The 24,782-nt window shown below is 34.8% G+C and overlaps 2 protein-coding genes across 5 annotated transcripts in view; one reads left to right on the top strand and one right to left on the bottom strand.

Moving 5' to 3' along the window:
• The window catches only part of LOC150094254 (uncharacterized), a 266,325-nt gene extending 250,090 nt beyond the window's left edge, over nt 1-16,235 (top strand). For all 4 annotated transcript variants that reach the window (XM_090411777.1, XM_090411776.1, XM_090411778.1 and 1 more), the window contains one exon: nt 15,028-16,235. In XM_090411777.1, the coding sequence (XP_090267903.1) occupies nt 15,028-15,471 (444 nt within the window). In that variant the 3' untranslated portion in view covers nt 15,472-16,235. The remainder of the gene's footprint in view (nt 1-15,027) is intronic.
• A 1,858-nt stretch (nt 16,236-18,093) lies between these two features.
• Nucleotides 18,094-24,782, bottom strand: part of nompB (intraflagellar transport protein 88-like protein nompB) — a 277,618-nt gene continuing 270,929 nt past the window's right edge. Inside the window, exon 26 of the mRNA XM_090412432.1 lies at nt 18,094-18,622. Within this exon, the coding sequence (XP_090268558.1) occupies nt 18,498-18,622 (125 nt within the window). The 3' untranslated portion in view covers nt 18,094-18,497. The remainder of the gene's footprint in view (nt 18,623-24,782) is intronic.

Here is a 24,782-nt window from a genome sequence, read left to right as displayed (position 1 = left end):
AAATAAGACATGTAGTGACAGAGTAGTAGAAAATTTTAAGTGGGAGTGGCAAATCATGTGAGAGCTTTGAATTAAAAAGAAAAATATATATGTTGAACTATAAAGCAGGTGACAGAGTTATCAAGAAGCAGTGACTTGGCATGAAAAACTGCATGGGAAGTGGTCAAAGGATGTGTCTGGCAGAAGCTGTATATACCTAGCTGCATTCCTAGAGTCAGGAGAATAAATCATATGAGTAGTAAATCAACGAATAAGACTTTAAAGCAAGAGGTGCATAAAAATATGTTGTAGATTTAGTTGTGGGAGGAATGTGCTGACCAGGCTCAGGAACAACACAAAAGTAGACTAGGAAAGTGATAGCTAGGAAAGGTGAGGAAGGTAAAATTAGACTATGAAGAGCAGTTAGCTTAAAAGCTTATTTTGTAAGTAAAAGAAAAATTGACAATGAAAGAATAAACTTTAGTGAATGCAGAAGGTAAGAAAGTGTTAAATGCTTTAAATATAACTGACTATTGTTATACAATCACCTTAGTAAAGTTTGCATCCCAAGCAGATCCATTAGCTATCTGGATGCTAGGTAATAACCAGATGAGGTGGATGAATTGGTGATATTAAAGCTATTGAAAGAGCTTCATCCATCAATGTAGACCACTCTAGACTATTACTAGAGTGGTCATTAAGGTGCTGAAGAGGCATTAGACTCTGCAACTAGTGCTACTAGAAGTAGCACATTAATCCCCAATAGAGGATAGCATGATTTTGTTAAGGATAGAACTTAATTTGCTTTAGTTGTTCGCTTGCATTTTATAATAGTGCTCGTGGAGTTAGATTATATAAAGGATATGCCATGCTTGAGGATTTTTAAAGGCATTTGCCAGAATTTCACACTGAAGTTGTCATATGAACTCAAAGGAGGGCATGCAGAATAGGCTTTGTCACATGGATAGGAGAGTTGCTTAGTGATAGGTATCTGAGAGAGAGTAACATATGGTAGTGCCGAGTCTAAGAGAAGGCAGGTAATTAGTAGATTACCAGAGGGTTTTGTATTTGGCCCATTATTTAATTGCTGATGATGATGCAAGTTAGGAAAAGTGATAAGGGACATTTTTAATACAGAATTCTTGCAGGTTGATCTTAACACACTAATTTTATAGATGCATAACCTTACACTGATAGCAAATATCAGCGTAAGGTTATGCATCTTGCTGAGAACATGTCATACAGAGAATTATATTAATGGTAATTTGCTCTCAAGATGTGTGTGTTTGCATTTTCCTCCCAATAGTAACCCTTCCAGAAGGTAATTTATTCCCTATATGCTCCATTGTATACAATGCCTATATTACATGTAGCTTCCAAGTACTGATTGACATTTATATTTTTGTATCAATATTCATATTTACATTTATATTTTTCATCTACATGTACGTATTCTGACCTTTACATCCACATTTAAGCCTCTGTAGCTCAGTCATTAATGATGAAGCCCTTTGGTCGGAAATGGGTTTGATTCCTGTCAGTGAAGTGAGGGACCTTTATCTGGTCTCTTTCGATGAAAGGTGAATTAGCTGGTCTCATATGGGGGTAGGGAGTTTTTTCACCCGGAAACTTGGGTTTTTCGTCTCCCAGAACAGGCATACTGGTGCCATGAACACATGCATCTACAGACATAGGACACACCAGGAGGCATAGGGCTAACCATCTTATCCTCGTACGGTTGCACAAGGTTGCAGTTGCAAGAATAAAAAAACCTTGACACCGTAAAAGATGAAGGATTAAGAAGAAGACATCCATATTTATATTTATGTTTTTATATATACATGTATTTACCCTACATAATTCACACAATATCAGTAATTCATGTTACATTACAATGACTTGAAGTTCATCTTATTGGCAAATTTAAATAACTCTGAGTAATACTTTTGGATAAGTCTCTATTTTGACACTGGCCACTCATCTCCAGAAGTGATGGTGTGTTGTATTAGAGGCATCTGGATGGGATCCAGTAGCTGATAGTTGTAAAGTAAGTGATCGACAGTCTGTTGAAGGTGCGGGCAACAAAAGCATGATGGTGATTCCAGGAAATCGAATCTGTGTAGGAGGTGTCTTCGTTTTCCATGTCCTGTTAGTAGCTTGGTTAAACCTGGAGAGATGTGTTTTTTTCAGCTGGAGTCTGCTTCTAATAATTGGCAAGAAAACATCCATATTTTAGATGTTTACCTTATGTATAGGAAAAGTCTGAAGAGCGGAAGCCACTACCAGACTGACTCTTACTCCAAATCTTTCCTAACACAATCATATCACTTCTATGGCATCCTTTTCTGCTTAAGTACTTCTCTGTGGAACAGTTTACTCTGTATAAATTCCAAATCTGACCAACATTTGTCAGATACTGCTCTAATGTTTGGAATGGTGCACCTAAGAGACAACCTAAAAATTCTTGATATTGTTCAGAAAAGGGCAGTCCAGTTGATTAATAATACTTCTTTTACAGACTCTCTTCAGCCACTTTTCCATAGAAGATCAGTTTCTATATTGTATGTCTTCTACAGATATTTCCCTGTCCATTGTTCAGCAGAACTTTCATCCATCATGCCTCCAGTTTCTGACAGATGTACAGGAACTAAAGCAACAGCTGTTCAATATCCTTTTACAGTTGAACTGCATTCTCACTGAAAGATGACTCTTGGTCATCTTTCATTCTTTACTCAATTCTGTGGAACAGCCTCCAAAAAGTCCTTTGGAAATGTTTCAAAGTAGTCCTTTGAAACATTTCCAAAGGACTACACTCTCCAACAGTTAAAGAAGAATATCAACAGATTACTATAATCCTGACCCTACCCACACACATCACATTTATTTGCTCTAGGCTCATCTGCTTTTTTGTGTGCATGTGTGTGTGGGAGAAAAAGGAAAAGTTGGTCCTTGTTCGAAATCTATACTGCAAAATAGGAAGTGATTACCAAGCATATAAAAATGCTTGGGAAAAATTTGGTGAAAAGAACAATAAAAGAAGTTTGAAAACAAGAAACCTTGAAGATTTTTAGTGGCAAACACTAAAGAAAACATTCATCAAGTGGTGTTGTCTGCAAGGACAGAAAAGTCATAAAACTCCATGGTGGGCTCAAGAAGTTCAAGAGGCATTGAAGAAAAAGAAGAAAGCATATCAAAAGTTCCTTGCAAATAAGCCAGCTACAGCTCTTAAAGAATAAAGAGTTAAGAAAAAAAATGTAAGGCAGACTGTGTAAAATTAGAAATGGAGGAAAGCATACTGTAAAAGGAATCAGAGATGGTAAAGATATCATAAAAACTGAAGACAAAGATATTCTGATGTATCGAGTAATTTACTTTGAAAGATTGCTAAATGAAATGAGCAGTGACAGGACAGTTGTAGGAAGCACTCAGGAATACACATCACTACTGGAAGTAGAAAAGGCCATCAAAAACCTGAAATGTTGAAATATGGAGGTATAAAAGTTTTAAAGTGACTGCTCTGCTTAATTCAGAAGACCTCGTCAAAGGATCAAATTCCAAATGATTGGAGCAGAGCTCTCATAGTCTTTCTTTATCCTCCTCTTCTACCTTTACAGTGTCAAGGTTTTTTATTCTTACAACCGTAACTGCCTCGAGGATAAGGTGGTTGGCCCTTAACCTCCCAGTGTGTCCTAGTCTGTAGATGTGTGTGTTCACGGGGCCGGTTTGCCTATTCTGGGGGACGAAAAACCTGAGTTTCCGGGTGAAAAAACCCCCTACCCCCATATGAGACTGGCTAACTCACCTATAGTCAAAAGAGACCAGATAAAGGAATGGTAATCGAACCAGGTCTTTCCAACCAAAAAGGTATATATATGACAAGGTGCCCAGAGAAAAGCTTTTCAAAATACAGTAATACCCCGACTTACGTGAATCTGGAGTTACGATTTCTTATAGGTATTTATTCCCATCCCGCTTCACCACTAGTCATATCTTTCCGGTGCTGGCCGCATTCACCAGTGTCGCACATGCACTGACGTGTTTCGTGCGGTCTTCATTCATACACGATTTTTATAGTCTACAAACCTTGCGATTGTTTAATTTTATGTTCTTGATAAAAATTTTATCACAAAAAAATAATAATGTCATCCAAAAGAAGCAAGTCAGATTCTTCTACAGCTAGCAAGAAAAGAAAAACATTGACTTTGGAAACATTTTGGAAACATTTGAAAACATTGAATTTAGGGACACCAAACACACGTGTTGAAAAGATTATTTTACTGATTAATAATAAAATAATAACTTGATGTTTCGACCCCTGTATTGAGGTCATCATCAGAAGGATGCATGTGTATAAGAACCAAGCTACATGCTGTTGCACTCTATACAGGTAAATTACACGTACGTTGTTAACTAATCTTTTTTCTTAGCCTGCCCTCTAGTGATAAAAAAAAAAACCAATAAAAATTACAATAAACTCTGCTAAAGTCCTCACGCACTAGGATTCTTCTGGAATTATACAGTTCATATTGTTATATTATGGTTATCTTTTGAATTTATACAGTACAGGTTACATATTGATTGGAAAGGTACCAAGTCCCTACACCGCACCAAAACCTGGTTTGAGCAGAAATTCAAGGAAGCATGTGAAATGCTCAAACATGATCCGAATCTGAATAAAAATGATGGTCTAACCATTCCAAGAATGTGGAGGACGGACCCACCTGCAACCTTCATAGCAACCACAAAAAAAAATCTCAATACAAGGAGACTTGGTGAAGTGTTTTTTTTTTACCTTAACATTCAATAGCAACCTGTACTGTACAAAATCAAAAAATAACCATAATATAACAATATGAACTGTATAATTCCAGAAGAATCCTAGTACGTGAGGACTTTAGCAGAATTTATTGTAGTTTTTATTAGTAATTTTTTTTTTTTTTTTATCACTAGAGAGCAGGCTAAGAAAAAAGATTAGTTAACAACGTAGATGTAATTTACCTGTATAGAGTGCAATAGCATGTAGCTTGGTTCTTATACACATGTATCCTTCTGATGATGACCTCAATACAGGGGTCGAAACATCAAGTTATTATTTTATTATTAATCAGTAAAATAATCTTTTCAACACGTGTTTTGTGTCCCTAAATTCATAAATATGAATGCTGATCACTGTGTAACCTTAAAAGAAAGAGTAATATTTTATACGTTTGTATATATAAATTACATGCAAAATTATACCCCGAGGTATGCGAATTCGACTTTCGTGGTTTTACTGTACTATAATTATATGGAGTAAATGGAACATCTATGCACTGCTCTTATAATGTTCCATTTACCCCATATAATTGTTGCACTGCTCTTATATAAATATAAGAATATTGCATAGTCTACATGTAAGTTGGCAGTTGAAAAATGCAAGAAATAACTGCTTTAACAACATCAAGTGCTTCTTGAATGGGGAACCTATAGAACAAGAAAAATATATTAGCTATTTAGGCACAATTTTTAGTGAAGATGGCAAATTAAATACAGAAATAGAACAGAATTAGCAAAGCTGGTGTGATAGTGTTCGATCGTACTTCCTTGTTTTTGATCTGCCATCTTGTTTTAACTCTGTTCTTAAACAAGTAATAAGTTGCTGGTTGATTACTAACTTAAATATAGAGAAATTTATATTTTTAGACTGCGCCACTCTATATCTAGATTAGTCTAATGAAATGTAGTGAAACCAAACATCAACCAAATTTATATCAATATTATTTCTTACGTAGACCGAGTTTATCTCTTATGTTTGAAGCTCTCGCTAGGTCCGATAATTTCATGAACGGTGCAGTAAAGGAGATTCAGGCAAACACAATTTTAAAATCATCAAAACAAAACATTTAATTCTGGGTTATATATTATACATATAAACTCAATTCTGAGAACAAGATAATATAAATGTCTTAGCTTAACTGGTTACAACATCTTACAAATTCAGTCTATGGGCATTCTGTTATCAGACTTATAGCTTTCACAATATTAAATTAACTTTTAATAGAGTTCAATATCATAAAATCTCTGAGTAACAAATTTTACTATTATCACATAGTCAGTAAAGTCTCAATACATTAATGGTGGCAACAACTGCTTCATAAGTATACACTTTCATACTTCATACTCCGGCTGATCTCAGCAAAAAACGTTATAGTTAATGTGGGGAATAACAGGAGGAATCACACACATATCTCTGCACTGAAGTAACATAAAATTGGACAGTTCTTACCGGATAAATCCTTTGCTCATCAATTTCACTGTGGGCACACTTTATAACTATATTTACTTAGCACACTATGACAGCACTATTTAGAATAAATCTTCTCAATGATAAATGAACTATTAATGGTCGCACTTCGTGTATAGACGTACTTGGATAAAGAAAAATGCTCATTCCTTCTTTAACACTATTCGACCAATTCAGCTCTCTGTTTAAAGTTCCATATAACTAATGGAACACGTAGTAATTCTTTAACTTCTAGAATTATTCTCAGTTGCCTATTACTTTCCCAGTCCTTAAATAGTCCAATTACAGCACTAAAATTCTAGACACAGCAATCCTTTGCATTCACTTTGCTGCCTTTCCGTGTTCTCCTTGTCTGTCTGTGCTATCTCAATGCTCTCGTGTCTCAGAATGATCAGTCCTGAAAAAGAGAAGAGCCCCCGGTTTTCTCCGCTCTCAGCTTATATATCTCCCTTCTTTTTCCGACCCAAAATTGTTTCTCATGCTCTCTTATGTCAATTCCTTCTCTGCAGTTGAATACCATATCTCGCGATCCATGCATGTGCTAGCTATTTCTAGTCCGTCTCCATAGTAACAAACAAAATAAAATAAAAACAGAAATATTGCATAACATTATACCTTTACATACTGGTAGTGATAAATAAAAAATCAAAATATTATAATTCACATAAGGCATTAAACTTATATATACAATTCCTCATAATATTAAATTAGGAATAATCAAAATAAACAGAATAATATTTTAATACAAAGTCCTATCATTGCTAACACATATTTTAATTAATTAATAGAATTTAATAAATAAACTCAAGGCAATTACATGAATAATAATTTACAATCATGGGATTAATATCAAATAATTTTTACAAGTATAGCCTTTGGTATGGTATGGTATGGTGGATTAAGTTGGATTCTGTAAGGAATATTAATAATTTAAATTTCTCCTTAATCAGAATCCAACAATAGGAAGTCGACTGAATAATTTATGCAGAATAAGAGAGAAATTAGTCAAAATGCTAAACTAGCTGTATATACAAGGTGGTGTTCAAACCAATTTTAACTTATTGACCCAAGTGAGAGCTGGGTTAGAAATAAAGCACTTGACCAAAGACTGGTAACTATAGATAGAGAGTTCTGAGGAAGATTAAGGGAGTGAAGAGATAAGATTAATTAATGGTAGTATCATATTAAACATAAGGATATTAGAAAAGAACTTGACATAGCATTCAGGAATGTGTTAGCACAACAGTCTCAAGTAGTATGGTCACTTAAACAGAATGGGAGAGGGAGGTTAGCACAACAAAGATTTTCTGCCAGGATGGCAAGAAAGGATCCAAATATATCAAGATGGATTGATACAGTAAGGAGTGGCTTAAAAGACAGATAAGGATCTTGACAGATAACACATTAATTTGGAGATAAATTGTTAATAGGAAGTTAGTACTACACGGAAAAAAAAAGTTATTACTATCATAACATTCTGTGGGTATATCAGGAATTTCATGATGATGGATGGATAGTCTGTATAGCTCTTTGATGACATGACCTAATGTCAGCCTGATATCATGATGATGCTGTGGTGGTTTGAGGAGTAATATTGGCAAAGGAAAATGACTAAAAACAGTTAAATCTTTAAATAAAAAAAGAGCTTAAAAGGAGTTGAAAATAAAAATTTAGAAGTAGTAGCAGATACTTTTCAGTTACTTTACTCAAGATGAATTGGTACTTGCATTTAAGTGGCTGAAGATATCTTCCAAGTGGTCTTCTGCACTTAATTCACCCACATTTTCACTTAGATTTTCAGTTTTATTATATGTCCCCATCATTCCACGATATTACTTAGTGTAGATGCTGGTAAATAATAGTCTTTACAGCACTTGTTGTTACGCCCAAAGCCATACTTGACTGACAAAATAGCTGTCAGCATTGGCAATTCCATCTTGTTTCTTAATGTAGTTTTAACTACATTCACGGAACTAAAAATTCGTTCAACTTCCACATTAGGATTTGGCAGTATTCATAAATTTATTGCAAACTGAGCAATTTCTTCAAATGGATTCATTTCAGATGCATGTTTGTATTCTTGTACTTCAGCCCAGAATAGCTCAGTGTTTTCTATATTTGTCCATTTATTTAAGTGGACAGTATTGTACTGGTATTCAGCAGCAGCAACATCTTTTTCTGTTTTCAGCATTATTTCTGAGATAGGAGTAACAGGTTCTTTTATGTGTTTTAGGGCAGCGTTTTTCAAACTTTTCCTACGACAGAACACTTCACAAATCCTGAAATTTTAACAGAACACCTTGGTTAGAGTCGAGTATCATCAGTCTCGTATTCAATGTAAAGCTAAGTGCACACTATCGCTGCAGCAGGCCACATCGCATTTACCTTGCTTGTGACTGCACGTTTCCTAGAATAGATACAGTAAACCCTCGATTTAACGGACTAATAGGGGCTAAGGGGTGTCCGTTAAATCGCGAATTTTTTAAAATAAAAATATCTGTAACATTATACTGCAATAACAAAATTATTTTACACACAATTTTCACACTTTTAGATAAGTTAATGTTCGATGTTGAGGTTCTTGGTTTAGGTAATCCTGCTTTGAAAAAACTATTGTTTATTTTAAACTTTTAAATTCTGTTATTTTTTTATAACGAACTCCGTAAAATTACGAAAATGTGTGTAATAAAACTGCCACAGAAAGTCACAGTATGCAACAAAAGAACCAATTACAGTGCGATTGGTGTGATAATGTCCTAATCATTCGCCGAACATGTTTTATGAGCGGTGACTCATTTATGTTGGCTAAATTCATCAGTGTTTTTCCAACATATGACCTATTCGCCAAAATTTGTTAAAAATAACTGGAAATTAATAACAAAACATAACCTGTTAATTTAATTATTAGCAAATCTTGGTTAAAAGCATCTTAAAATTAACAGGGTGTTAATTTTCACACGTGATATACGGACTGGAAATTTTGTCCGTTAAATGGGCGGCTAAGTCAAGCCAGCACGTGCTAGCCTTAATAGCACAATCTACACGCAAAGTGAGGAGTGCCTGATTTTCAAACATGTTGCAGCATTTAAAACCATTCTAGGCTGATGTTAATTTTAATAATTTTTCATGGAACACTTATTCATTTTCCGCAGAACATGGTTTGGGAAATGCTGTTTTAGGGTATTGTCAAGAATAAAGAAGAGATCATTCTTAAAATATTCAAGTTTTCAGGCAACCTCTGCTTAAGCTGTTTGAAGAGACCAAAAAGAAACTATCTTGCTCTATTTCTAAGATTGTGCTCATCATTTTGTGTTATTTTCTGTTGTATCATTAACTCTGAAATTTTTCTTTCAAATCTGTAACCAAGATTTGGTTTGGTATCCAAATAGTCATCAATCTCTGACTCTAGAAGGTCGACTCTGGATGACAGTAGCACTAACATATTAGCAATAAAGCAAATATCAAATCAGAAAGGTCTTCAAATAATCTCTTCTTATCTGCACTGTTAGATTCAAAAATTTTGTTAACTTGCTGAACTTGAACAGGATGCAAAAATAAAAGGTACAACAGATGCCTTTCATCCTCGTACATCTCCCACAAAATTTGAGCTTTGTAACATTTCACATGACTTCGAAGTGAGTTTTTAATTCCAACCACTGGCTGAGAATTCTGTCTAATGGAGAGCCACCTCATTGCACGGTTGCTTACAACTTTCAGAGGAGCATCATTTGCGTTGATAGTTTGATATAGCTTTTTGTATACTGCTTGTCTTGAAGAAGAAGAATGTGAAAACCACTTATATGTTTGGCAACTAAAAATTCTTATTTTCTTGCGAGAGATTCTGCACAAGTTTGAGACATTGCCAGTTGCAATGAATAGCATACACATCTAATTAAGATTAAGAGGAGGGAATACATGCCGTCAGTTGTTCATAAATGCCATTATTGATGGCAACCATAACACTGGCATTGTCTGTACCAATTGCAATGAGATTTTTAATGTCCAGTTTCTTGGTCAGAAATGTATGCATAATTTTGTTGAATTTCTTGCTATAATAAATGATGGCCATTGCTAAAATCTTATTCACTGTGATGTCATTTGATTCATCTCTTAGCAAGCTAAAATTTTCATCTCCAATATCTGTAATCAGATCTTCAAAATGTTCACTTAGAATATTCTTTATAATTGCAGAGCACGTTCGGTATAATTTGACTGTCTGGGATGATATTTTTGCAAAGATCTACTAGATGATCGCAACTGTTCAATGATGAGTGACATCAACAAAGAAATAGTGCTAAGGTGCCTTCAAAGTTCACTGTCTCATTAGACTTCTTCACATGCATATTTGTAATAGGAACAGCCTTATATAGAACTGCAGCAAGATGTTTCTTAGTTTCACTATGCTTTACAAGCTGACAATATTTAGCAGCTATATCACATCTGCAAAACTTACAGTGGCCTTTTGTAGCATCACCAGGAACTTCACACAGCCATTTACTAAACATTCCCATTTGCAACCACTCCCTTCTAAATTTTTGCTTGTAAGCTTTATTTGTCTCTTTCTTCATTTTTGAAGAAGGGTATGCAACTCTTTACTGCAATGAATTACCATCAGTCTCTGAAAACTTCCCACTTGCTATCATAACTACCAACCAGAACACTGTGCAACAGACTAACTTATAGTGGTGCTATCAACTTCAAGGTGGCAAAACAGCAGACTGTTAGGCCACGTGACTGACTGATGTCATTGCACGTTTGAAACGTGTATGATACTCTCACCAAACGTATACACAATTCTTTATCAAATGCAAACACCTGGAAAACTTTTAAAACAATTTCTTTAAGAGTAGGTTATAAAAACAACTAAAAAGAGCTGAAACAAGTTCCGAAGGAGCTAGGTGCTAGATTAAAATTTTTGGAGCTAGAGAAGAAAATAAAGAGCTAGATCTAGCTCCAAAAAAAAGCTAAATTGGCAACATTGTTGAGGAGGTAGGAGTGCAAATGTTAAAACATCAGGTGTGACCAACAATCCAGTTTAACTATAGATACTGAATGCTATTTTAGTGGAGGAATGGGCCAAATAGAAAGTGGCATTTATGCTTTCTAAAGGCATTATAATTGCCTTTAGAAAACCAGATCAAGAGAGTTTGAAATGCCAAGCATGCTTTAATTTTTGCAACACAATGTATATACTCCTGCATATATGTAATAGTGCTATATAAGAATGAGAACTTATTTCAAAGCTGAGAATTATGTTTTGTTATACAGTGAGTGGTCAGTTTATTAGATATATTCACCCCTGTTGTTTCTGAGCCTTCAGAACAACCTCACTGGCATCAACTAGTCAATACACACTTATTCAACAGTGACTTGGACCACAATGTATACTACACTGACAGTTCTTATTGTATGTATGTATGTTCACACTGTTACAAAGTCATATCACTTGAAATTATAAAGAAAATCTCAGCAAACGCACCATGAATTAGTTCATGATAGCATGGTGACTCCATGTGTTTTCCTTCAAGTGGGAATTCATTTGGTGGTATATTGTCTCCTCCACATAGGGCAGGTGCATTTTTACAGTGCAGATATACAGCATGTGGCATGCTGGTTTGAATGATTTAACTGAGTAAAAATATTACTCAAGTTTTATTTGTAAACTGTCTTTGTGATACAGAAATCGGAATTGCATTTGAGACTTTACACATGCAATTCTGATTTCAAGTCACGTGTACATAAATCTTTATTTGCTTTATATATGTAATTTGGTTTCATCACCCCATGACTGCATTATAAAAAAGGTGTTACCATGATTTTCTGCAACTGAAAATTTGAAAGAGGATGTTAGGATAATGTATTTAGCAGAGTGTGCTGGCGTGTGGGGTACACTCATGAAATAGCAGTATCACCGATATTATATTTTTGCACTTATTCCTGTTAAAGACTCCCCTAATTGATTCCTGGCTTAACATGATTCCTAAAAATAAAAGTATACTAATGCTTTATGAAGAGGACATTTTCGATTCATAAACATTGCATCAGATTCGCGTTAATAACCCGGGTGTGAGGTCACAAATATTGGACACCTTTGAACAGACGTACAGATGGCACAGCAAGTCAAATTCTTAGCGTTACACTGGTTTTAACCCTGCAACTGGCCATGATGTCCAGCTAAATCTGGATACTATTTTGTAACACCCATTGAATAACATGGATAAGAAGTGCAATTTGGTCTTACTAGTTCATCCACTTTGCCAGTAGGGAGGTTAAACCACCCAGAAGATGAGGCAGGGTGTGTGTGTGTTGAGACAATAGCACCCAGAAATCATTGGCTGTGATTGATTATTGTGTCAACCGATCCAATTGAAGGTTATTTGTCATGAGTTGCTGTTTTTGTTTTCTGAGTTTCATCTGCTTTGTGTGTGTGTGTGAACTGATGCGTTTAGGAGACCAATACAGACAAGTTTATAATATATAATTTTCTATAAATAATTTTAGCATGTTTGCCTATATTTACAATGGGAAACAGTGTAGAGGATCTACTGAATGTCCTGTTTTCTGCCAGAGCTTTTGCAGGTTGTAGTTGAAGGATGAAGGAGATAAGCCTTATCCTCCTTTTCCATATTTACTGAGCAACCAAGCCATTAATGAAAATATTTCTACTCACACTTATTCTTTCCTTTACGTTTTCGCATTCTCACATGACTTAATGATGGTTCACATACTTACACCTTTGAGTAATCCAAATATAGCTTTACTGGTTTCTAATATATTTTAAAACAAACACATTGTCCCCCACTCTACACAGATTTGGTTGCAATTAAGATGAGCACCGGTGCGCTATGCATTTACTTTCAAACACTGATAAAAATGCAATCATATGATCAAATTGACATGAATTTTGTAGTGAAGGTTGCATAAGCCACATGACAGAATGTCCAACTGAAATGGGTATGCGATGCCACTGACATTTAGCTAGATATGTGTTTGGCTCTACAATAAAACTTTCTTTTGTTCATGTACAGGGTGTTCGGGATAAATTTGACAGTTTCGTAAGGAAAAAGAAAATCTTCTTTGTATCTATTAAATTTAATGAATTGACATAAAAACATTACAGGCAGAGTTAATTACAATACTATCAACAAGATTTACTCAAAATAACCACCATTAGCATCGATCACAGCTTCAATTCTGCTTCGGAACCTCGAACAAGCTGATGCTACAGTCTCCCTGGGAAGGGCCGCAAAAACTGTTTTAATTTTATCCATTAACTGGGCTTTTGTATTACTGGAAGTGCGATTGGTGTCTTTTTCAACTGCGCCCCATACAAAATAATCCATGGGGTTAAGGTCTGGGGAGTTTGGAGGCCAAACATTTGGACTGGTGAAGTCGTAGAAATTTTCAGACAACCATTTTTTACTTTTCCCAGAGGTGTGGCAAGGGGCCGAATCCTGCTGCCATACATACGGCCTACCATTGGCTACCCTTGTTATCCAGGGCTTGACTACAGTTAGCAACTCCACGAACAAAGCCCGAATTCCAATGCCAGGGTTCTTCAACACCTGTTCCTGCAGATTTGCGAGGAATTCTGCTGTACGAACGCAATCAGATCGTCTGCTAGGGATCTTTCTTCTTGCTACATCCTCGTAGTCACCATTGCAAGTCTCTAGTTCATGCCTGATTGTTTTTACTGTATTCAGGGAGCATTGGGCAGCAGTCGTAATATCCTTATTTTGATGGCGGGCACGAATCATCATGATACAAGTTATTCTCTTCCATGATTCAGGTGGGTTCCAGCTATCCATCCTTTCTGACATCTTGTATATGAATGAAGAAGGGTCCAAACTTTTAAATGAAGAGAAGTGCGTGTTAATGCATTTCCTAACTTGTTCTTTCTTTCTCTTTATTTTATGTATATAATGACCAGCACTACTTTTATAGAAGCAGGCCAACCATTAAAAAATGCTAATCTTAGAAGAGGGTGTGCATGTAAATTATATTATTATTCCTGGATATTTTTGACATTTGTCACATTATTTGTTTATTTAATACCGTGGTAGCTTTGAGGCTTTCTTGCAGTACTATTAGTCACCTTTCACTTTATTTCTTTTTTTCCATAGATGATCTGTGTTTAGAAGCTGCAACTGAGGAAACAAAATGGAAAATGCTCCTATTATTGACATTTATCCTGCATATTGGATGGTTACTCATCTTCTTACTATATCTCAATAAAGGCAACAATTCCGTTAATTTATGACACTGCTGCAATGAATTCGATTTTCTCCCTTTCCAAATAAGCAAGAAAGAGTCAAATTAATGAATACCATTAGCTATCACTAATAGTATGAACTATTGTTAATTTGTTAGCACGGTTGGCCAGTGGTTAATGTACTTGCTTGCACTGGGCATCTATATTTATGAAGTGTGACACTAACCTTATTCATTGGAGGCCTAAAGTTGGTTGAAAAAGTTCAGTGTTTCAAGACTATGCAAAAAATCTCTTAGTTGAATAGGTTTACAACTATTCAACATTGATTAGGTTTTGAATCAGTTCTGGTAAGTTCTCTTTTCATTTCTGTGGCATTTTAGAGAAAGCTTATCAAAGCTGTCAGACTATAATGACCCTTCTGCAGTTGGGTAGTTTTGTTGCTTTTCCCTTTATATATATATATATTTATCACTGCATTAACCCTAAATTTATTAACTATATGTGTATAATTAATAAACATAAATATATGAAGTACTATTTTTTATATTTTCAGGTAATTAATTGGACAACAACTCTGCATATTCCTAAAGCTGCTAATTTGTCAACTGAGGCAACTGACCTTATTCTTAAGTTATGTTGTGGACCAGATAAGAGGTTGGGCAAAAGTGGAGCAGAAGATATCAAATCCCATTCTTTTTTTACAGGCATCGATTTCAAAGGAAGCGTACGAAAACAACCTGCACCTTATATGCCTTGTGTTCGTTATGCAACTGACACTTCTAATTTTGATCCAATAGATCCCGATAAACTAAAAAATAGTGACTCCAGTTCTAGTGATGGAGGTAAAATAGAGGACAACATCGAAAATGGCAAACATCCAGAGCATGCTTTTTTTGAGTTTACTTTTCGCCGTTTCTTTGATGATGGTGGGCAGGCATATCCCACAAGGGTTAATGTAGATGATAATGACAATCAAGGCTCTCCTGTATATGTATAGTAAAATTAAGGAGTGATAACTGTATATACATGTGTTTGTGTGTGAATATATATATCACCACCTAGTAAAAAGACTTAAAAAGAGCTTGCAAACTTTAAATAAAGAGGAGGGGGGGAAAACCTGTGATTGCAGAACTGTGGCTTAATCTTGATACAATATGCTGGGCAGTTTATTATTATTATTTCTTTTAAAGTTTCTGTTGGGAACACTTATTTAAAACAAAACAATCCAGTCATGTAGTACTTTACTTGCCTTATGTTTCACATGAAATGTGCCTTACATTTGCCGGTAAATAATGTATAAAAGGATAAACAGAAACAATAGTTTAACTATTGTATGCTGTGTGAAGTGCTATTTTTATACAAGAATCCACAAAGCAGCTTGCATTTTTCAGGCTGCTTTGAGGATACTACACAAGCTTTACTCATAGTAATTAGTGCTAACAAGCTGCCTGTTTGCTGGAGAGTAAGTCTCCTGGTTGTTAGTTAGTTAAAAAAAAAAAATGTAAATACTGTACAATTGTGCCTCTCTGTAAAGGTCCATGAAGGTAATGTAAATACTGGTTGGATATGGGACAAATAGGGGAGTCGTTAAGTGAGGGGCATGGCTTCTCCAAGGGCATTTGTTAAGTCAGTTTTCTGTACAGGTTTACAAAAGCATTTGTAAAATGAGGTTAATTTTAACCACATATGTTTTCAGTATGCTTGTGTGTGTGTCTAAACCAGTGATGAGCAATATACCTTAATAAAAATGTTTTAAACATTTTGAGTTGAAAATGGTTCATTTACTTTATGCATAATTGATGTTGAACATACCCTGATCATTATATACTCTTTTTTTTTTATTATGCCAAAGATGTTTTTTAACATGTTACCTTGAAATTAAAAAAACAACAACATATTATTGTAATTACTTCTCTTTGTTGATGTGCACTTAATACATAGAGTAGCAGTGTACAGATAATCAAAATGTTCTTGAAATAGAACTTTCTGATTCAACAGCAACTAGTTAATTTCTGACTGTTAAAGCTTAAAAATAGTTTCTCAAGATATTATTGTAAAATAGATGTGTGTGTGCGCAACTACCATTTAAAGTTAAAAAAACAGTTTAATATTAAAACACTTATCTGACCTTGATAATTATTTTAATAACAATGAAAGAGAAGTCAATCTAACATGCCACTATGTCACACTACATAATCCAAACTAGTGCCAACTCACAGCAAAAAAATTCTACATCCAGTAATTGAGGGCCTAGAGGTCTGCAGCTTTTTTAAAGAGCATTTCACATCAAATATACTTTCTAAAATACTGAAAAAAAAAAAAAAAACAACTTACTATAACTATGTCAAATCTAGTGAATAGCACTAATATTATGATGCACCATTTTGCTACTTGTATAAATGAGAAACATGATTTCTCCCATCCAGATCTCCATGATTAAAGCATTTTGATCCTTTGGCTATCTTTATATAGTAAGTGTTGTAATTATCTTGTCTCAGTAATTATACTGTACTGGCTCTTTTTGGGTCAGCACTCAAGGAATTCGTTGTTTGTTTCACAACTGAAGAGGCCTAGACAATATAACATTAATATGAAGAGAAAGTAAATATTTGTATATCTGGCTTCCCATTGCATGAGAATATTTTAGATCCCTAAACTGAGTGAAATACAGGACCGTATTTCACTCAGTTTACACAATACAGGACTGTAAAAAATAATTGTACAAGCAGAAACTGTGCAAAGTAATCGTAATAATGGGAAAAAGTTACGATTGCTCCATGACCTTTAAAAATTTTTTGCCAAAGCATTAAAGACTCTCTTAGTTGATTATGAATGTATAGGGAAATGAAAGAAATAGTAAAACTAATATTTATTTAGTACACTGTAATTTAAAACATTAAAATTAAAGTGTTTTATTTCTTTGTAAAAACTTATCAACAGTAGTTTGAACAGTGCTTGTCGTCATCTTGTTGTATAACTTACAACACACATGGAGTGAGCACTGTTTCTATGCCTTGGTGAATTGTCATAGTCTTTTCTAAGTTTGGATCAGCCTCCGACATTTAGAAATATCTCGAGAGCTCACATTAAAGGAAGTTTTTTGCTGGTGTTACAACCACTTTCCTCATTTATGTTGATAAATTTGGCTGCATATCTAATCTCTCTTTGCACAGTGCAGTAAAAGTTTCTACCATACTGCATCCATATTACTCACTGTTACTTCCTGCCATGAATGTTTTCAATTGCATGATCTCCAGTTGTAGCATCAATAGTCTGCCTAAGATAATAAGCTTTAAAAGTTGAAATAATTAATTTGTCTATTATAATTTACAAATTATATTCTTGTAAAGATAACATTAAATATTTGTTTGCGTTGTTTAGCATTAGCAATAATAAGATTTAGTATATGTTTTCATGTAACTTGATGCATTTGTTTTCACACCAGTACAGCCTTGAAAATGCTAGACAGTGGCTAGTGAAACTTGTTAGCTGTTTGTATTTGTAATCATTAAATCTTATGGTCTTTTAATCATAAAATTGTTAATGCTAAATTCTGGTTTCCCAACTAATAGTATACACACTCTATTTAAAAGTATTATTAATTTTTTTTTTTTTGCTGTTTATTCATTAAACTGTTTTTCAATTTATAAATGAAACATTTCCTGAGTCTGTGATGCATCCAAACCTTATCTTTCATTAGGTGAACAACAATCGATTATTTTATGTGAATGAAAAAAATGCATTGCTTCTTTATTGGTTTTTAGTTATGTACAAAATCTAATTATACATAATAATAATAAAGCAAAGAGATAATTATTTACATTTTGTAGATTATGGTTGGGAAACTGTACAATACCAGCTCTCTGTATACAATTTCTACTTCTCCATAATGCAAAATTGTTCTTTTATATTACAACCTAATTTCATGAACAGTGCTATTGCATGACAATGAGATGGTTAATTACCTCAAAACTGAAGGTGCACAATATTGAGGTTGCATACCTTTCAATTTCTGTAAGTTAATTATTCTGGTAACAAGTCATCTCCTATTTCCTCATTATCAAATTCGTCTTCAAGTTGGTCTCTTTTCCTTGCTGCTGTTTTGGGTCGTTCTTCCTGAGGGCCTAAAGGATCTTCATACGATGCATCTACAAATTAAAATAATGATAAAGTCTGTTTATACATACATAACAATGACTTAAACTGCTTTTTTTCCCATACATACTTGATATTTAAACTTCAATTGATAGCTTATCCAATTTTTATAATACAAAGATTAGCTAAAAATTAAAGCTATAGAACTGGCAGAATATTTCTACGTAGCTGAAGAGGCATAAAAATGATTCCGGCTTCTTACTATGCTGAATCCTCACCTTTTTGTACTGTATTCCATTATCGGGATGCTGGGAAATATGGACTGCCAAAATTGGAACTAAACCAAATAAATTGCATGGAGAACATAACCTCACAGAACCAGAGCAAACAGCAAAAAAGTCAGCTACTGAATCAACTTCAAACTCAACAGCTGGAAGACAGAGATAATGAACATATGAAGCATCAGAGAAATTAAAAGGACAAAAATAGGTGAGATTCTTCTAAAAACAGCTATTGTCTAAATCATCCTAAAGGACTAGAGGGGAAAATAAGATTCAGTAGTACTAAATTTGAAGATAAACTTTTTAAATCGAAGTCAATTTCAAGTAGAGAAATGTGGACAAATTTCCAAATAGGAAATAAGACAATGACAGTTATTTTTTCTGTATGGACCCCGTGGAAGGTAAATTCATCATCATTAGATAGGGCAGCTGATACATAAAAAAAGAACCTAAACAGCATAGTATAAAATGAGTTCCTAGACATACAGTATGTTATGGGAAGATTTGAAGAAAATAGCAAGGCTCAGTAATGATAAGTACCTGCTAGATTTTTGTTCAGGACAGACTAGGTATTACATAAAAATGTTCATAAATTGGGAGTTACTTAAGAGTTAGAGTTTATGATCCAATGTCCCATCCTCTCTTGCAGTGTATCCTGTTGTTAGATAATCTGCATGCCAAATGAAGAGTCAGCTGGCATTTGGGACTTAGCTGACGAAACTGTATTCTACATGGGCTAAAATTACAAATAATGATGAAATGTAATGGGGCACTGCCATAGCTGGTATACATTTCATCAATCTTTCCTGCTGTTTTTGTCAGGTAACTCAATTCAGCTACCAGAGCAAACCCAAACTCAGTAGAATTGAAGATCATCAAAGTAGAATGCTTCAAAGCTGCAGGACATGATGGTATCTGCAACTCCTCTAAAAACTGACATCACAACTCTAAGAGATTTGGAAAATACACCTTCCCTAGTGATTAGAAAATTATAATAATTGGAGAGGCATAAACCTGCTATGCATTAACAAAATTTTTGCCAACTTATCATTTTAAGAATCTTTAATATTTTTGATGAGGGCATGGGAAGAGAACAGTCTAGTTTCAGGCCAAATAGGTCAAGCATAAACCACATTAACACCTCATCATCAAATTCCTGCCATGTACCCTCAAGGGGTGTACAGGATATGACAGTACTACATGAAAAAATTACATCATTACTAACTTCCTATCTACAATTTTCCTCCAAATCAGTCTGTTACTTGTCAAGACTCCAACATTATCAGATCTTATATTTCTATCGTCTAAGGCACTATGTACCGTATCAATCCACCTATATCTTGGTCTTCCTCTGGGTCGTTTTCCTGCCAACCTGGCAGAGAACACTTGTTTTGCTAATCTTTCCTCTCCCATTCTATTTAAGTGACCATACCATCTGAGATTAGCTCTGCTAACGCATTCCTGGATGCTGACAATGTCAAGTTCTTTCCTAATATCCTCATTTTTAATATGATATTGCCATTGATGCCATCTGTTCACGCCTCTAATCTTTCTCAGGACTCTCATATCTGCGGTCTCTAGTCTTTGGTCAAGTGTTTTACTTCTGACCCAGCTCTCAGATCCATAAGTTAAAATTGGTTTGAACACAGTCTTGTATACAGCTAATTTAGTGTTCCGACTAATTTCTTTCTTATTCCATATGAATTTATTCAATTGACTTCCCACGATACCAGCTTTGCTGATTCTGTTGTCTATTTCTATATTTAGTTTACCATCTTCAGTAAAAATTGTGCCTAAGTAGCTGAAATGTTTTACTTGTTCCACAGGTTCTCCATTCACAACACAGTTGACATTTTCAATGATTCTGCCTATTTTCATTGTCTTTGTCTTTTTATTGCTGACCTTCATACCATATCTATTACAACAGCTATTCAATTTAGTCAGAGAATCTTGCAGACTTGTAGCGGATTTATTTAGAAGTATAACATCATCCGCATAAAGCAAAGAGCTGACATTAACATCTCCAATTTTGATATCAGGTTTAATACCACATTCCTTCATAATGTGATCCATATAGATAATGAATAACAGAGGGGATAATGTACATCCTTGTCTCACACCAGATTTAACATTAAACCATCTTCCTGTACTTCCTTCAATTCTAACTGCTGACTCACAACTCAAATAAAGACTCAGTATTGCTTGATATAATGCCCCATTGACACCATATAACTGCAGCGTATTGAATAGCTTCTCTCTTGGCACCTTGTCATATGCCTTTTCCAAATCGACAAAACTTAAATACAGATCTTTGTTATATTCCCATGCTTTCTCGACTATTTGTCGTAAAGTGAAGATCTGATCCTGACAGCCTCTATTTGGCCTGAATCCAGCTTGTTCTTCACCAAGCTTTTCTTCCACAATTCTTCTCAACCGTTTCTCAAGTATACTTGCATAGATCTTGCCAGGAACACTCAGTAGGGAAATACCTCTGTAATTCTCACATTCAGTTTTATTTTCCTTTTTATATATGGGTACTATGAGAGCTCTACTCCAATCATCGGGAATTCGTCCCTCTGTCCAGGCTTTCTGAACTATGCAGTGCAACCACTGTAAGACTCTTATACCACCATACTTCAGCATTTCTGGTCGAATATCATCTACTCCTGCTGCCTTTCCACATTTCAAGCCTTTGATGGCTTTTTCTACTTCAAGTATGGATATGTATTCCTGACTGCATGCCTGGTCAGTGTTTTTTATCACTGTGCTGTCATCACTGCTTGTTTCATTTAGCAGTTTTTCAAAGTAATTACTCCATACTTCAAGGATATCTTTTTCTCCTGTTTTCATTTCACCTTTATCATCTCTAATTCCTTTTACAGCATCCTTTCCTCCATTCCTAAGCTTCTTCAACAACCTCCAGAATATTTTGCCACCTTCTTGATATTTATTTTCTATATTCTTGCCAAAGTCCTCCCATGACTTTTGTTTAGCTAGTTTTACACACTGTTTAGCTTTCTTACATTTGTCTGTGTATTCTGTAAGAGTAAAAGCTGACTTATTTGCCAGGAACTTTTGATATGCTTTCTTCTTTTCCTTCACTGCCTCTTTAACTTCGTGTGTCCACCAGGGAGTTCTGATTTTTTTATCTTTGCACACAACCTCACCACATGCCTCTCTGGCAGAATCAATCAATGTTTCCTTCAGAGTTTGCCACTGAATCTCCAAGGTTTGATTCCTGTTCTCAAACTCTTTCATTTTCTTTTCAATAATATTTCTGTATTTTAGTCTACAGTTTACATCTGAGAGGTGCTCAACTTTTATTCGCTTTAAAACTTTCTTACATGTTATTCTTTTCAATATGAAATTCAATTTTATCCTGCTCAAGACTAAATAGTGATCACATCCAATTTCAAATCCTCTGTACACTCTGGTGTCCTGCACCAGGGAGAAAACATAACTATCAACAATAACATAGTCAATGAGACTTTTCTTATTCCTAGCCTCTTCTCTCCATGTGAATTTGTGCACATTTTTATGTTGGAACATGGTGTTAGTAATAACCAGTCCATGTCCTGAGCAGAAATCCAACAGATATTTGCCATTATTATTAGCTTTGCTCTTTTCTCCAAATTTTCCCAAGTCTCACAATCATTTCCTACTCTACTATTTAGATCCCCAACAAGGACCAACTTTTCCTTTTTCATTGTGTCAGTTGCTTTTTCTAAAGCCTCAAAAAATTCCTCCACTTCTACCTTAGTAGAACCTTCTGTGGGACCATAGGCACAAATAAGTCTCATTGTCCAGTTCCCCATTCTCATATTTGCCCACATTACTCTACTTGAGACTGACTGCCATTCAAGAAGATTAGCCTCATATTTTGTGTTGAATACTATGGCTACTCCTTCTTTTCCTTGATTGTTATTGCCTGAATATAACATTTTGTATTTATTGCTCAGAAAGATCTCACCAGTTTTGGTCTTTTTTGTTTCAGTCACCCCTATTATGTCGATCTGGTACTTATCTAATTCCTCAGCTAGCTCCATTTCTTTGCCATTCAGGCTTCTTATGTTGATAGTACTGATCTTTAACTCTGGTGATGTTGAGTTGGGGTTTGTTTTCAGATTTGTTCCATTAACACCTTAAGAATAATAATTAAACAGTCAGGTGAATTTAACTCTCCTTCATATTTGTTCTTTGTAGATTAAAATAAGCCTCCCATTCCATTGCTAGAGATTGTGTGTAGAGCACATTTCAAAACAAAGGAATGCTGCACAAACCTCATAAAGGAAGGATATGATAAATTCCAGTGCCAGTTACTGCATGATGGATATTTGTTACAGCCTTTTCAATCTGTAGTACAAAAGGATGTGTGATATCTGCCTTATTATTTTTACTGATGTTAGATCAGCGGTTCTTAACCCTATGCTGTGGGTGCATTTGTACCTGTGCTGTCAATTATTAAATAAGGAAAAAATAAATCTTCTCCTAGTAATAATATTTATTGAAATTGTAAAAAAAAAGTTAACATTTATGTTACATTATGAATATTTTGTAATTCCTCTGTCTTTGAGTGCAAGGGTTACCAGTGCATGATGGATATTTGTTACAGCCTTTTCAATCTGTAGTACAAAAGGATGTGTGATATCTGCCTTATTATTTTTACTGATGTTAGATCAGCGGTTCTTAACCCTATGCTGTGGGTGCATTTGTACCTGTGCTGTCAATTATTAAATAAGGAAAAAATAAATCTTCTCCTAGTAATAATATTTATTGAAATTGTAAAAAAAAAGTTAACATTTATGTTACATTATGAATATTTTGTAATTCCTCTGTCTTTGAGTGCAAGGGTTACCAGTGCCAATTTTGTGCATCTACTGGCAACCATGCATTTGAGGGATGTGTCACCACTTCACCAGTGTTGTTGGCATGCTTTAACCATACATTGTTTTCTCGTGTTGTTTAAAAAATTTTGCCCCCAAATGAGTATCCAAATAAAAAACAATGAACCTATAAATTCAACAACGATTGGGAAGAAGACTGTTGTTTTATCCAGTGAAGAAAAATGGTTTTGTTTATTGTGCGATGGTTTAATTTAGTTGTATGTTTTGTGTATCCCATGGTCATCAAGGGATATGTGTTTGCATCTTAAGCAAGAAGTATTTGATAAAGAATGGATGAAACATTTGGTGAAATTTGCAACCTCTATCATGGTATGGCTTGTATGACTGCAGAGGGTCAAGGTAGGCTGTGTATTGTGTACGAAAGAGTCAATTCCAAAGTGTACCAAGAAATTCTTGAGCACTTATGTTACTGGCATCAGAAGATTTATGTGATGGTGATTTCCTTTTTCAGCAAGATTTAACCTTGTCACACTTCCAAGACCACTACTAGATGGCTCAAAGAAAGGCAAATCAATGTAATTCCTTGGCTGGCAAACTCACCAGATTTAAACCTCACTGAGAATTACGAAGAAACGCCTTCAGGAAGTTGCCCTAAGAGACAAAAATGAACTTGTTTCGAGTCTGCAGAACAGTTCACAGTCTTTTTTATCAAAACATATGGGCATGTTTTGATAAAAAAGACTGTGAACTGCTTGTAAATAATATGCCCAACCATTTTATGAATGATCATAAAAGCTAAGGGGGATGCAACAAAGTACTAATTATGATGTTGTTTCCTGTTGACTGTAATTTTTGTGCATTTATTCCCTCTGAGACCAAAATTGTATAGATCTTTCAATATTTCAAATTTCCATGCAGTGTCATGCTTTTTTTATGCTAAGTGCTCACATTTTAGGAAGACATCTCTAATGGATGCTTCCAGTAAGATGAGATGTCAGTTGTAGAATGATATTTGCAGAAGCCATATTGTGTTCTGGAGAAAAGGGTGTTTCTCTCCAGAAACTATAAAAGATGAGAGTTAACCATTT

The sequence above is a fragment of the Typopeltis vanoorti genome, chromosome 22 (assembly GCF_054136105.1).
Source record: "Typopeltis vanoorti isolate ZY-2024b chromosome 22, IOZ_Tvanoo_1.0, whole genome shotgun sequence".
Classification (NCBI taxonomy): Eukaryota; Metazoa; Arthropoda; class Arachnida; order Uropygi; family Thelyphonidae; genus Typopeltis; species Typopeltis vanoorti.
This window is presented reverse-complemented; position numbering and strand designations above follow the sequence as displayed.